The 15,690-nt window shown below is 32.8% G+C and overlaps 1 protein-coding gene across 3 annotated transcripts in view; it reads left to right on the top strand.

Annotated features, from left to right (window-relative positions):
• CSMD3 (CUB and Sushi multiple domains 3) overlaps positions 1–15,690 on the top strand; it is a gene marked incomplete at both ends in the record, with an annotated part of 682,849 nt that overhangs the window by 387,174 nt on the left and 279,985 nt on the right. For all 3 annotated transcript variants that reach the window (XM_082754088.1, XM_082754087.1, XM_082754086.1), the window contains 3 exons: positions 5,059–5,197; positions 8,185–8,372; positions 10,837–11,025. In XM_082754088.1, the coding sequence (XP_082610214.1) occupies positions 5,059–5,197; positions 8,185–8,372; positions 10,837–11,025 (516 nt within the window). The remainder of the gene's footprint in view (positions 1–5,058; positions 5,198–8,184; positions 8,373–10,836; positions 11,026–15,690) is intronic.

Here is a 15,690-nt window from a genome sequence, read left to right as displayed (position 1 = left end):
ATAATAGGAATATTTTTAAATGTCTGTCTCTACACTGGAGTCTGAACCATACATTCTAAATGGTTCAGATGGCTCAAATGGTCTGAGACTCTAGATGGAGCATAGACTGAAATCCTGAGGGTTCGGAAGCTGGTATATTTGAATTAAGTGTATTTATCTACTGCAGAATTAGGTATATTTTTAAGATTGAAGATACAACTTGAAGACAAATGAATCTAATTTTAAGCTATTAGTGTAATTAATTTGGTCTGATGGGATGTTTTGAATTTTTATTGACTTCATAACACAATGACATTTTATATAAGCTCAAGTCTGCTTGCCCTTCACACATCTCATAATTTCATTGTCATACATACCAAGTCAAATACACGAACTCAACATGCTGACCAGGAGATACTGAATGTGACTAATGTGAAGTTTTTTCTTCACTGCAGAAATGTCTTCTGTTACAGTATATAGGAGAGAACCATATAATAATCAATATGGTACAGGTGGGTAGGGTCAGCATACTCATTTGTCAGGGCAATATGCCTGATGCACCAACAGGCAGGCTTTGCCACAGCCTCTGTTGGGGCCTCCCCCCAACCTGTCCATGGCCCAGGACCCCATTTCAGCTCAGCCTGGGGCTGTCAGTCCCTGCCCTTTCAACTCCTGGTTCATCATTCATCCGATAGTCACTTGAATGTCACCAGACCCATTTTCTGTCACCAACCTAGTCCTGCTCACCTTGCTCAAATCATAGAATCATAGAATACCCCAAGCTGGAAGGGAACCACAAGGATCACTGAGTCCAACTTCTGGCTCCACACAGGTCTTCCCAAAAATTCAGACCATATAACTGAGATCATAGTCCAAACATTTTTTAAGCTCCGACAGGCTTGGTGCCATGGCTATGTCCTTGGAGAGCCTGTTCCAGTGCATGACCACCCTCTCAATGAAGAACCTCTTCCTTATATCCAGCCTGAACCTCCCCTGTCGCAGCTTGACTCCATTTCCTTGGGTCCTATCATGGGTCACCAGCAAGAATAGATCAGAGCCTGCCCCTCCACTCCCCCTCGTGAGGAAGCTGTAGACTGTGATGAGGTCTCCTCTCAGCCTTCTCTTTTCCAGGCTGAACAAACCAAGTGAACTCAGCCATTCCTCATATGTCTTCCCCTCTGGGCCATCTTAGTAGTTCTCTGGATGCTCTTCAATAGTTTCACATCCTTTTTTTACTGTGGTGCCCAAAACTGCACACAGTACTTGAGGTGAGGCCACACCAGTGCAGAGTAGAGCGGGAGAATCACTTCCCTCAACCGACTAGCAATGTCATTCATTAGATGCACTAGATGGAGCGCAATGATGCTGTGTTGGTGAGGGCACTAACTGCCTCTATATGTGTCATCACTCTTGGCTCCTATCTTCACTTACCTAGCAGAGTAGTCCTGATTTTGTGATTCCACTATGCATTTACATGTGAGATTCATGTCCCTGTGTCTTTCATCCTCCTTGTGTGAGAGTCATGTGAAGGACTTTCACATAATCTCTTGTAATATAGTCCAGTTACACATGGACTGCAACTCTACTCTTAGTCTACCTGCATAACCCCTGTAATGCTTACAGTGAGAAGATAAATTCCAAAATTTATTTTGGAAAATAAAATAAAATTTAAAAAAATGTCTAGAACTGTGAACCTACGAAGTATTCTGTTCACTGATTAGTCTGTCATCAAAGTTTTCCTCATACTCATGCATAGAAGTTTCCTGACTCAACTGCCATACCTTAGTATGCAAGGAAATAGATATAAATAGAAATGGATTTGTGGGAATTCATAGATCAGGCTGACTATTTTTTGGTAATTTGCATAAGCTCATGTTTGATAAAGATATTCTGTTTGATGACAAACACTGGTTATAGTATATTTCTGGTATTTTATTTTTAACCCACTGACAGTGGGTATAAATCTGCCAGCCACAGAACTGGAAGAAAGAACAGGGACTAAAACGCAATGCAAAAAAAAAAAAAAAAAAAAAGGATGGGGAAACTGTTATTTGGCAAGATACCTGGAGAATTTTAATCTCTGAAAAACAAAACTCTTTAAGAGAGAAGAAGATAAGCCCAGTCACCCACGTATTCTGAAGGGCAGGATTCTTGGATCTGGGAAATCAGCATGTGATAGTAAATGTCAGATAAAGAATTTGCACTGAAGACATCAGGAACAGCCATAATCATAGGAAGGACAAGCAGGATTTTCTTTAAACAATAGAAAAAACAACAAAAACATCAAAGCAAAACTATTATGTTAGATCCCAAATACAAAGAGAAATCATAGTGAATTTACCCAATCAAAGAGATATGTATTATTTCAAATGTAATATTTGTAGAATCATTTTTTGTAAAAGAGTTCTTTTCTGTTTTCCAAATATAATCTTTAACAGTTCAATGTAAATTTAGTGATAAAGTGGAGCTTTGCACAAATTTAGCAATACTACGTGCCAACTATGGTAGTACACTAGCTCAGGATAAGACCATCTGGTATTACTCTTGTTAGTATATTTTGTAGTATATTGGCTCCATATGTATTTTGGATATGCATAAGTAGTTATATACAATAAAATGTAGGGATGATTAATGTTTTAATGCTAACCTTACAACTGTAAGTGTTGATGTAATTCTTAGTTTAAATACTGTATGTTTGACTGATAGTGTTTGATGAAGGTAGTTTGACAAAAGGACCTTAAGGTGAAAGTTAAGAAATGATATTTTAAGACAGGGAGGGGTTTGGACTGGGGAGACTAAAACTCTATAATTGCATATTTAGAGATGTTTGCAGAATTGTTAGTTCTGAACTTTAAATTTTATATAACTTTTAGAATATATATATATTTTTTTTCATACAGTAGGAGAAAGAAGGGATATTATGTCCTTAAAAATATAAAATGCTTCATTACAACAGTTCATCATTTCAATACAGGACCCTGGTAATTTCCTGAGAAAAACAGAGATCAGATATTTATGTCATAATTCATGATCTTCAATTTGAAGGTGTGTCAAATGGAACAAAATTAAAACATTTTTGTCATGGAGAAGTACAGAATAATTTAGACAATAGCACGTACAGTGCTGCTTCATTAAAATGAGCAGCAAAAATACGGAGAATATGAGGTGTCTAAGCAAAAAAAAAAAAAAAAGTAAGAAATTGTCATTTAAAAAAAATAAATCACTGTTTAGTAAAGAGACTTGCTGACTTGCCAACAATACAGTAAGACGTATAAAATGTAGCACATTTCTTTTCATCATTGTGTAGCCCTGTATGCATAAAGAATGAATTGAAAGAGTGCTGAAACTTTATAGTTCAGCATTCTTTTCCCCAAAAGTTTCTGCCCTCTAACTGGATACTTACATGATACTAGTAATAATAAACAAAATAAGTAAGTAAATAAAAAAAATAAATATGTCTTCTGACAATTAAGTACATAAATAGCTTTATGGATGATGGGCCAGAGTCTACCCTCAGTAAGTTTATGGATGACATGAAGCTGGAAGTGGCTGATAGTTTGTGCTGCCATCCAGAGGGACCTCACCAGGCTGGAAAAAATGGGAATACAAAAATCTACAGAAGTTCAACAAGGAGAAGTGGAAAGTCCTGTCCTCAGGGATGAACAACATCAGGCACCAGTACATGCTGGAGGCCATCCAGCTTTTCTGCCTGGTAGAAAAGAAAATGGATACCAGGTTGAACATGAGTCAGCTATGTACACCCACCACAAAGAAGGTTAATGGTATCCTAGGCTGCATTAGGCAACATTTTGCCAGCAGGTCAAAGGGGATGATCCTTGTCCTCTATTTCATCAACGATAAGGCCACATCTAGAGAGACATAGACATGCTGGAAGGGATCTAACAAAGGGCCACTGACTGAGATGATGAAGGATGCATCATTTGATGACTGGAGCATCTCTCCTATAAGGAAAGTCTGAAAGAGCTGGGACTGTTCAGCCTGGAGAAGAGGAAAATCAGGGTGGATCGGACCACTATCTAAAAATACCTAGAGGGAGGGTGCAAAAAAGGATGGAGCCAGATTCTTTTTGGTAGTGCCCAGTGACAGAACAAGAGGCAATGGGCATAAACTGAAACACAGGAGGTTCTGTCTGAACATCAGGAAGCACTTTACTGTCAAGGCAGAACACTGGCACAGGTTTACCAGAGAATTTTGGATCTCCTCCTGGGAGATCTTCAGAAACCATCTGGACCTGCTCATGGGCAACCTGCTCTAGGTGACACTTCGAGCAGGAATGCAGACATCTCTGCAAGACCTACAGCTGTGGAGATTATTCCTGTAATTAATGCATTATTAGGCCATTAAAAAATTTTGAATATGATTATCAGATACTTTGTTTTTAGTTATGTTTTAATAGCTTATCTTTGCTTACTATTACAGAGAGAAATAGTACATACTGTTTCTAATAGTTCTGTTTGACTATGGATATTTTACAACATTTAAAATGTATTTGCCAAATGCTTCAAAAATATTAGCTAATCTTGTAAAAATGGTTAAGTATATTTGTTTCAGGAACATGGAATTTGAACTGCCAACCTGACAAATAAAATGCATGTAGTCTCACAGTGGATCCATGTCAAAGCTGAAATGACATTTTACTAATTTCAAGCTTAATATTCAACTGAAACTTCTGCATAGTTTTTTTGTTTGTTTGTTTGTTTTTGATTCTCTGTGCTCATAATTAAAAGCAGAAACAATCCCAGGTTTTAAACACTGTGTTTTGCTCTATGTCCTTTATTACAGTAAAATGTATCGTAGCTGTAAAAATACAGTATAAAAGCTTATGTCATCACTTTCTGAGCAATGTTAATTTTATCTTAATTCAGTTCTTTATCTATAATTCAGTCCTCGCCATCTGATTCCAAACCCTGCGGAGTCTGTCAGCTTCAAGTCTTCTTGCATCTTCCTGCAGCTGGGTTTTTTAAATTTAAGTATACATATGCTATAATGAAATTGGTAATGGTAAATTACTTATCATAAGTTTGTGTTATTATACCTTTGTCTTTGTTTTATTTTTAGCTCCATGTGGTGGGCATTTTTCATCTCCCAGTGGAGTAATCCTCTCTCCAGGCTGGCCTGGGTATTATAAAGACTCCTTGAATTGTGAGTGGGTGATAGAAGCTGAACCAGGACACTCTATCAAAATTACATTTGAAAGGTCTTGGCTAATATTTTTCTTATTTAATATATATATATATATTTTTTTTTTTATCAGAAGCAATAGTTTATTAGCTCTATCATAAACTTAATTTTCACTTTTTCTGAAATCAAGTAATTGTATTGTTGGGTAGAATTTTCCAAAACATATTAGTGCCTGCAGAGCATGAATTTTATCTTCAATGTAAATTTCACTTTAGTGAACTAAAAAGCTTTTGAAATTCCTACCTTTTGTATATATTGAAGTCTGTCTGCCCTAGTTAATAGCTTGGTCTCTTTATAAAGATTAACATGTTCAATTTGCTTGTAAATGTGTTATTGTGATGAATTATACTTATGAAGCCATTTTCTTTTTCTCAAATGTGTGAAATCTTCAACTCTGAGAATCCGAATTAACAGTCATAACTGAATTAAATACTTTATTATTTTTTTTTTAATCCATCATGAATATTTACGAGGTCATCTGATCTGTTTTTCTGAAAGGAGTGGTGCTTGCAGGATGCAATTACAGTTTCCCCAAATTACTGCAGCAGTTCACTTCTCCTATGTTTTGCCTGTTACATCCCTTCCTGATTCAAAGGAACGAAACATGTTAGGAGCCTTAAATCTAATGGTAGCAAGCTGTGGGTGTTGAATCTAAACTCATTATGAGAAAGCAAAATATGAAATGTAATTAAAAAAAATCCATACGTTCTACATATTTTAAGCATGTTCTAGATTATTCTTAATTGTAAATATTAAGAAATTAGATTATGATCCAGGAAAAAAAAAAAAAAAAAAGTCTTTTGAAAAGTTATATGCACAAATATCATTCAAGTACTTCTCAGTTGCTATATATACTGCATCTTCTGGCTGGTCCTGGTCACATTCAATCTGAAGAGAAGATACTGCTTCATTTTAATACAATTTCAAATTCATTTTAAGCAGGATATGGAAGTAAGGATCTTCTGTAAGAAAAAAAAATATATATCATTGTGATAGGTTTAAAAGCTTTTTTTTTTTCTTATTTTTTTTTTTCCCCTGTATGTACTATTGTGTTCCTATGACGTGAAGCCTGACACACAGGTAGAAAAAGAAAGAGAACTACAGACAGAGAATAATGGCTATTTCTTTTAGTGCTTTCCAGGAGTTCGTAAGGACTTTTTCATTGTTTGCTTCAGGACTGTTAATAAATAGTGTGATAAGTTTACTCCTTTTACACAGTCATAGCTATGATAATCTGTTGGATTTCTGTTGTAAGTCAGTACTTATGCAGGCTGAGTTGAAATGATGAAAGTGAGAAATGTGAGTGCCATTCTTCATTGTAATGAAGTGTTTATCATGAAGCCTAATTATGAGCCTTTAAATGCTAGGGATGTTAATCAGCAAACTACTGATTGGAGCACTAGTCACATTTGACTAATGAGAATACACTCTGTGTTTGGGTATTCTGCTTATATCCTGACACCACAGAGTTGGCAGGTTGTCTCAAAAACAAAAATGCATGTTATAAATATTAGAGCAGCTTTAGCTGTTCAAATAAGATAAAAAAGTGTGCATCTCCTTCTGTATTAAAGTTTGTTTCACTCCTGTCTGTTTGACTGAACGTTGGAAAGTCCTCCATAAGAATAGACTTAACACAGCAATGAAGGCATCCAGGTTAATTTAAGATTAGTGGCTTATTAAGGAGGAAGAACACTGTAGTCTGACAGAAGCAAAGAGTATTTTTGATTTAGAAACATATTCTGAGCTCATGTGGGAACTAGCCAAAAAAAAACCAAAACATTCATTTCCCCTAAATTTTCAGCTGTCTGGCTTCTAGGCTTATCCTGCTTTATTTTTTCAACTCCCTAATATTTTATTTCTTTACACTCTTTTTATGTTATTTCATATGATCAGAACAGAAATAAAAGAAAACATGTTCTGGAGGTTTAATATGGTTTCTCTTCTTTTGCCAGACTCCTTTAGATTTTAGGTTAAGGCTCCTGGGACAAAAATCTCAAAACAGAGTTCTTCAGTACATTGTTGTTAGCCATTCTGTTCCTTGAATGGATTTCACAAAGCTGAATTAGGCATCTAAGTGAATCAGAGGGAGAGTTAGGAATATCTGAAAGATCCTGTTGTTAATGTTTTTCTTTCTAATGCTGGAAGGGTTTTTCAGTAATTCATCAGAGAGTCCATTAAAGCAATATGATTAATGTAAGATCTATCACTGCAAGAGGGAAACTGCTGTCAAAATAACAAACAGAGGTTTGGGACTGGTGATACCATCAAAACCAAGAACAAGGAGGTATCTAGCAGCTTTCTCATACTCTGTTTTTTCTTGACAAAGACAGCACACATGCAGATTGCAAAGAGACATTTCACTTTGTAATGCTTTCTAAATAAGATTTGTTTATTTATTTATTTATTTATTTATTTACCTAACTTCTGCCAGTACTTTGCACTGAGCCTTGACTCGCACAAAGTGACAGGAGTCTCAAAGAGGCTTTAAGTTCTATCCCTGCTTATAGGCAATTTTGAGGGTAGGTGGTCAGAGTATGATTTTTGGTAATATAAAGTACTTTGATGATATTTGTGCCAAATGGAATAGATACAATACAGGAACACATAAACCTATTCTCTATATCATTTACTTTATTTTTCCATAAATGAAAATCATTATGTGATATAAAATAGTGTGTGGAAGTAATATTAATCTCTGCTAGCAAGCCAGGATTTTTTTTATTATTCTTCTAAAAGTTTCTTACTTTTGTTTACTTTTCTGCAACACAAACCTGCTCAAGGAGTTAAAACTTATTTCTCATCTTACCAGGACACAAACCTGAAATGTGATTATTGTATTAATTATGTAATAATAAAATTGATATTGTAAAGTAGATATGTGGAGAAATAATTAAAATATTATAGTCAGGAAAGAAGCATAGTTTTAAAAACGTGACACACTTGCTATGTGTTTGGTTTACCTGTTTCTTATATTTGTACCTATGGATGTTTCCTCAATTCCAGATTTCAGACAGAACTCAATTATGATGTTTTGGAAGTTCATGATGGACCTAATTTATTATCTCCACTTTTGGGATCCTACAATGGTACTCAGGTCCCACAATTCCTATTTAGCAGTAGCAATTTCATTTATCTCCTCTTTACAACTGACAACAGCCGTTCTAACAATGGATTCAAGATTCATTATGAAAGTAAGTCATTGTGAACCGTGTGGTTTGATTTCCTCTTCTCTGCTTATCATGGGCATAAATATATAAATGTCTAAATGCTCTGCCTTTGGTAGATTGCTGAGTCAGGCCTCTTATTTTTTTTCAAATTGAATAAGATTTGGTGATATTAAACTGCAGAACAATGCATAGTAATTTCACTTAATGTCATTACTGTAGTGCTCTGTGCTTTAAGAATCAGAAAATAAGAATGGCACATAAATGCCTTTCTTCTGGATGTTGCTATTATGTCTTGTTTTTCTTACCTTTTATATAATGTATTTTTGTATGTATAAGACTGCATAAAATCAGTAAAATTACGAAATTCTAAAGCAAATGTCTGAATTACTGTCCTGACTGATGGATCTGAAATTCTGAAGCTAATAGGAAATGTGATTTACATTAATGAGTGGAAAAAATCAATTACCGAATTGCACGATTATGGATTTTTAGGGATCTAAAAACCCATATGTGATTTGTTGATTATAAATCTTATGTAAAAGTATTCATTTTCCCTTATATTATATTATATAATATATTATATATAATATATTATAATATATATAATATATTATAGTCATATAAACTACACTGTAGAAAGTATCAGTAAGATTTTGTATTTTTATGAATGCTTAAAATTGACGTAACTTGCTATATTATCATGTCATTTACTTTTTGTTTTTCTAAATATATGTTTGTTTTACCAAAATATATTTTAATGTGAAAAATAGTTTTTGTAATTACTGTCATCAAGAACACATTGTTATCAATTTCTATTTCATACTTGTTGGGACTACCACCAAGGAATTTTCAGATGTTCCTAATTTCTTGCCATATTTTTGACCATTCACATTATTTATGATCACTAATGTTAAGGATATTAAATATAATATCCTTTCATTTGCCCTTCCTTTGCCTCTTACAATTTTGGCTGCTTTGAACTCCATTAAATGCACAGTTCTGGCATTTTATCCCAGCAAATCTACTGTTTCAAAATTCTTTACTGTCTCAGCCTTCACTGAGTACTTCACTCAGTACTTCCATGTTTATCATTAACATTGTGGAGAATTAATGATTTTGTTAAGTTCTCATCAATATGAAATGTGAAGGATAGCTATCCTTACACATTAGGAAAAATAGATTAACGCTCCCAGTAAAGACCATTTAATTCTTAAAATAATTGGCTAACTGTATAATGCTTAATGGTAGAAATTACACTTCAGGAATGTGAACAGCAAAAAGAGGAAAGCTGCACTTACTAGAAGTACCTTTATATCTACTCTTTTAATTAACTAAATTTTGAAAGGGAACCTGAATATTTTTTCAAATGTATGAATTCTTCAATTTCATTATAAAATGCATTTTCATTAAAATTGATCCCCATTCCAGAGTTCTACTTTAAACTTGTGAAGAATGAAAGTGCAGTGTATACTATATTCAGTTTATATTATACTATACTTTATACTATAGTTTTTACTATACTATATTCAGTTTATATAGGAGAATTCTAAAAATATGCATCTTTAATACTTTTTACACTATATAAGCTATTTCTAGTAGCTTTTCTGCTTACCATAATCTGTTTATGTACAGATATTTAATATACATGTTATTTTTGTTCAATTTTTATTGCTTCTTTGTGTTTTGCTTCCAGTACAGTGCAATTCTGTTTTCCTCTTTCTGGATTATAATAATGCTAAATGATTCAGTGTTTTTCTCTTCAGCAATCCTATTGAAAGCTGATATCTTTTTTGTTTGTGTTTTTTTTATGCTTTTTTTTTTTTTTCCACACTGTATTATTTTTTAAGGAAGGATATCCTTTGTGTACGAATTTTTGTAGAAGGAGAAAACACCCAGAAGATCCTACACCAACTGTTTCTTCTAATTTGTTAACTCTCAGTAACATTCCTAGAGTTTTTTGTTCTTTTTTTCCCCAAATTCTTTCATAATGAAGTTAGTATTCTCAATGGGAAATAATGTAAAAGGTTTAATTTTTTAGCACATACAAATATTCTCTGTATCAAGTCAACTTATCTTTACTTCTTTTTCTGCATTTTTTTTTGTCTCCCCAATATCTCACATATCAAAGAACATGAGATTTGAAAATAATTTATGTAAAAATAATTTCTGTAAATCAATGCATAACATTACTGAGATAGGATCAACATAAATTTACACTAAATTCTGCAATGTTTTTTGTCTGCAATATCAGCAGAATGCAATTCATTGGCTATAATGGCCTACAGTGGTAACACAGAGAAACAAATGTCAAGGATAAATCAATGAAAATGCTTTATAATTGCTTTATAAATCACTGAAAATGCTTTATAGAACTTTCCCCCACACCACCCCATTACAGAGAATTACTTAGACAAACAAACAAGCAAACAAATTGGTTAGAATTTATTTATTTATTTATTTATTTATTTATTCATTTATTATAATCTAGGTGTAACCGTTAATACTTACTCTTGCTTGGATCCTGGCATACCAGTGCATGGACGCCGTTATGGACATGACTTCTCTATAGGATCAACTGTCTCATTTAGTTGTGATCCAGGTTATAGGCTAAGTCATGAGGAGCCTTTGCTGTGTGAGAAAAATCACTGGTGGAGTCACCCACTCCCTACTTGTGATGGTAAGAGTGAATGGTTAAAATAAATTGTACCTTAAAATTTACACATTTTGCCAAAATATTAGTCAAATGACTTAAATGGAACTTAAAAATCCTCTAATTTTAAGAAAAAAATATAGTTGGATGAAATGAAGATTATATATTGTGATATATTGTGATATATGTGATGTGATATTTAGTAATAAATGTCTATGATGTAAAAATGGTTGGACCTTGGAGGTCTTTTCCAACCTTAATGATTCTATGATTCTATAATTCTTTAAATTGGAAGATTATTGAAGATATGTATACCTGAATATATGTTACCATGGACTAACTGATTACCTGTTAGTTCAAGGCATGTAAGGCTAATGCGCATCTTCTTGTAAAGAAGTTGTTACAAACTACACGTATTTGTGGTTGGATATCCGTCTTTGGTGTTGATATACAAAACATGAGATGAGGTTTATTTCTACCTGACTCAAAAACTGCGTTTTTTCCAGTTTGATGTTGATCACTGTGTTCCTAATTTGTTAACAAAACTTGTCACCCTTAAATTACTGTAAGAACTGATTAGTGCCACATGATATTTGATGTTTGTGCTTATGATTGTTAAACGCAACAAAAATGGTATCAAGTAACTTTCTTTTTATTTCACATATTTCGGAGTTGCCAGCATGTCATTACGGAATCTGCTTGAAAAATTAATAATTTCTGAGAATTATTGATTTTATGACATTTTTCCTCTTAGGATAATATAATTTATATTTAATATTAAGAAAGTATATTCTGTTTATTAAGGTGTATATTTAGTTGTTTTCTTCTCAAAATAAATATTTTCCTTTGAATATGGAACATGCTTTTCTGATGATAAAAATATTGTCAGGAATAATTCACCCAATTAATTCTAAGGTAGCATTTATTAAAAAAATAATCTACTGAATACATAAATTCTATGTAAAGCATGTGATAATCTATATTCCTGGAACAATTCTTAGCATCTCATAACAGAAGGTAAAAGCTGAACTTGAAAGAAGACTAAGAAAAATGTTTATTGAATCATGGATGTATTACTTTCCATATGTAAATATAATAGTTTTCACTGAATTTCATTCTATAGATTATGGAGTCTTTGACCAGTAGGGTCTTTCTTAAGCCTTTAGCTTAATTAGTTAGCAAATGTTTCATATTTTGTATATGACTATGTTGAACATGGAAGGGTGTAATGATACCAGCAATTTGTGAATAATCACTCTCCTGAAAATGGCACTCTATTCAGCAAACCTAAAGGATTCTGTTTCTTAGTCTAATTCTTGGGATGAGAGTTCCAATAGCTCACAGGCGGGAGACTATATTTGGCTGGATAGGCTGTAAATAGAAGATGTGGCTTATGTTGATAGGCACTAGATGCTAACCATCTAAAACAAACAGTATTAACACACTCCCTATGAATACTGTGCTCCGCTGTGAAATGAACACACGTATTGTGATGAATTTCTTCCTCAAGACGCTGCACTAGCATACATTCATTAAGTAAATGAGCTTTTTTTTCTCTAGAGCACATCGCTAAATGGCAATTGTCCATTGAATAAATATGCTCTAAAGGCAGGATTGAGTACATTTATTCTAGTAAATTTAATCAATTCATGGTTGAACTCATTTTAATTTTATTGCTGAATTTCTTCTCTAGTGAAATGTTTTTAAATAGGATCCAGAGTCCTTGCACCTCCAGGGAAAAAAGGGCATTTGCTCAATGGGCTGTTGGTTTTATAAACTATGAGGATGTCTTTATATTAACCATGCCACTAATAAACAAGTTGATAACTGTTCCTGCTCATTTGTTATATTGTTGTATCAGTTTTTGGGGAGCTGGGTTATTTCTAGATAGTTAAAAGTATTTCTTTTTTATAATTACATAATGTAGCAACAATTGTGCAACCAAAACATGACAATTCATGAATGCAAGTGCTTTCAAGGAGAAAGGCATACAAAAAAAAATTAGATTTTTCAGACCCTGTTCTTCCTCAGAGTTGAAGACTGCATTGATTGTGATTGCATTCTTTGAAAGAGTATAAGCTAGTTTTTTCATTAAGTATTTGGATATTACAGATAAGCATCACAAAAAGCTTATCCAGGAAGTCACACTTCATTGTCTAAAGGAACATTTAGAGGATACTGAGAATAATGGTTTAAAAATGAACAAACAAAACAGCTGTCTCCATCTGTAAAGACTAGCCTGAGGGGTGTATCATGACAGGTTGTATAATTCATTCATATCTGAATGATTGATACACATGAAGGATTTTATTGGTCATTTCCTTAGTTTTAATTTTTACATGTATCTGTGTGGATAAGGGATGCACAGTCAGTGTATTGCGCATTGCTCTGTGTATACATACATACACATGCAATCACACATTTATATTTCTAATAGCAAAGCAGTTCTGAAATGTTAATTTTAGAGATCTCTGAATATAAAATTTTGAGGATAATATTATCTATTGCTGTTCATGCTTTTCAAAGATGAATAATAAAGGAAAATATTTTCAAATTCTCTCATACAAGACCATAGAAGAGTTACGGCTGGAAGGTACATCAGAATATGATTTAGTCCAAACTTTTATTCCAGTAGTTGAATTGCTTTCAGTTTTGAAGACAGCAGCTCCACTGTTTTAAAATATGTTACACAACCATAAAACTAAGAGTAAAACCAATGATCTTTGTCAAGCCATCAGTCTCTTCAAAAAATGAAGTAATATGTTATTAGGAATATTCTTTAACAGTACTTCAGGGGAAGTGTGACCAATTTCTGGACAGCTGTATTGACTATATATATATACTTGTATGTATGTATATATATATATATATATATATAATTTATTTTAAAAAGAAGTGGCAGTGATGAAAGCCTCAACTTTTGAACTTTTGCTATATTTTTCCTTCTTTGTCTTGTGGGTAAAATGCTCGTATCTTTTTGTTTGTTTTTATCCACACAGAACAGAGAAAACCTGTTTGTATTATTCTATAATTATTTATTCTTAAATAGTACATCTGCAGATGCAGTTTGGTTTATATGCTCTAAATACAGGGCACAATACCTAGGAAAACAAGTATGCAAATAGATAACAAATATTATTTTCTAATAAGAATATGAACAGGTCTTTAGAAAATAGTTGCACTTAAGAGAGAAAATAGATGTTTTTGAGCTTTGTTTAGAAAAATGTTACTTGTTTTACATTTATAGCATTCCTATGTAACAACCATGTATGATTTACTCAGTATGTATCTATCTGTACTCCCTTGAATTTGACTGTAACTCTTCCCAGTGCTTAAGTGGCAAATTTTGTCTTATCGTGTACTTTCTGTTTGAATATTATAATAGAAATCTTCTTTTAAACTGTGAATATTTGTCAGAAAACCTATATTAACAATATACAAAGCAATATATTAATCCCGTTAAATATGACAGGAAAAAATAGTAAATGTTTAAATAATTAAGAGTATAATGTGCTTTTTCTTTTCTTCATCATAACATGAAATTAATTACTTAATAATCCTTATCAGGTATTTGGATTAGGGGTAAGTATTGGCATCCCACTTGATCTTTATTTGCTTAAGAAAATGAATAAATAGAGAACATCAGCAAGAAAAACATTCAAGTTAGATGGAAGACTATATTTCAATGATTATATTGAAAACACCAAGATGTTACAATGAATTAGGAAATCTGACTTGTGCAGTGTCATGAGGAATCTATCAGGGAGATCTGGCAAAGGTGTTACGTTATTTTTGTAAAGGCATCTCTAAGATAAAAACAATAATCTTATTAAAATTTCAACTGTTAAAAATATATATTCAAATGCAAATATTCAGTATGGTAGAATCTACACTTGGAAGGTGTTAGTATGTCCTGATATGTTTTAGATTTAAATAAGGAGATAAAGATATAACAGCTTTCATTATGAATAATCTAGACTTTATTATGCTATTTTCTTGTATAATATAACTCAAGTCCGAAGTTTCTTTCAGGAAGCTGTTAGTAAGCATTGGATGCCTGTATTGTTATTTTATTTTTACTCCTTGCATGCATCCCATTTTAAGACACGTTACATCTAGTGTAAATAGGGAAGCCAGATGCTGAAATTTCTTTATCTACGAAACACAGCATATGATTTAAATTGTAATTCACTGTTTCAATTTTTTTTAGCTATCTTTATATTTCTGTTCTATAATCAAATTACATATTAAATGAAAATCAACTTAGAATTAGTTTGTTGTTTGGAAGTCAGAGACAATTAAACAGCTGAATGCAATGGGACCACTGTGTGTGTATTTGTATATAGATTTATATTTATACAAACACATACAATAGGTTTATCTTTCCATTCTGTGGTTCTTCCTGAATTCACGTTACCAGTCTTTCTTGCTAATGCTTGAAACCTTTTGTAAAACCAATCAGTATTACTAATCAACTATAAATTTATGTTTTCTCTTCCATCACTGTGGAAAACAAATAGGTTTCATTTATTTGTATTTACATTAAGTTCATCTTACTGAAAAAAAAAAAGTCTTTTTTTTTTTTTTCTTTTTTCAGAAGCTTCTATTCTTATGCATATTTTCTCTTTTTTGAGAAAACTGTGATAAAGCATTGCAGGTTAGTTTTCATGTTGTGGTTGGTGACTTAGAGCT

Source organism: Aythya marila, assembly GCF_965140915.1.
Source record: "Aythya marila genome assembly, chromosome: 2".
Classification (NCBI taxonomy): Eukaryota; Metazoa; Chordata; class Aves; order Anseriformes; family Anatidae; genus Aythya; species Aythya marila.
This window is presented reverse-complemented; position numbering and strand designations above follow the sequence as displayed.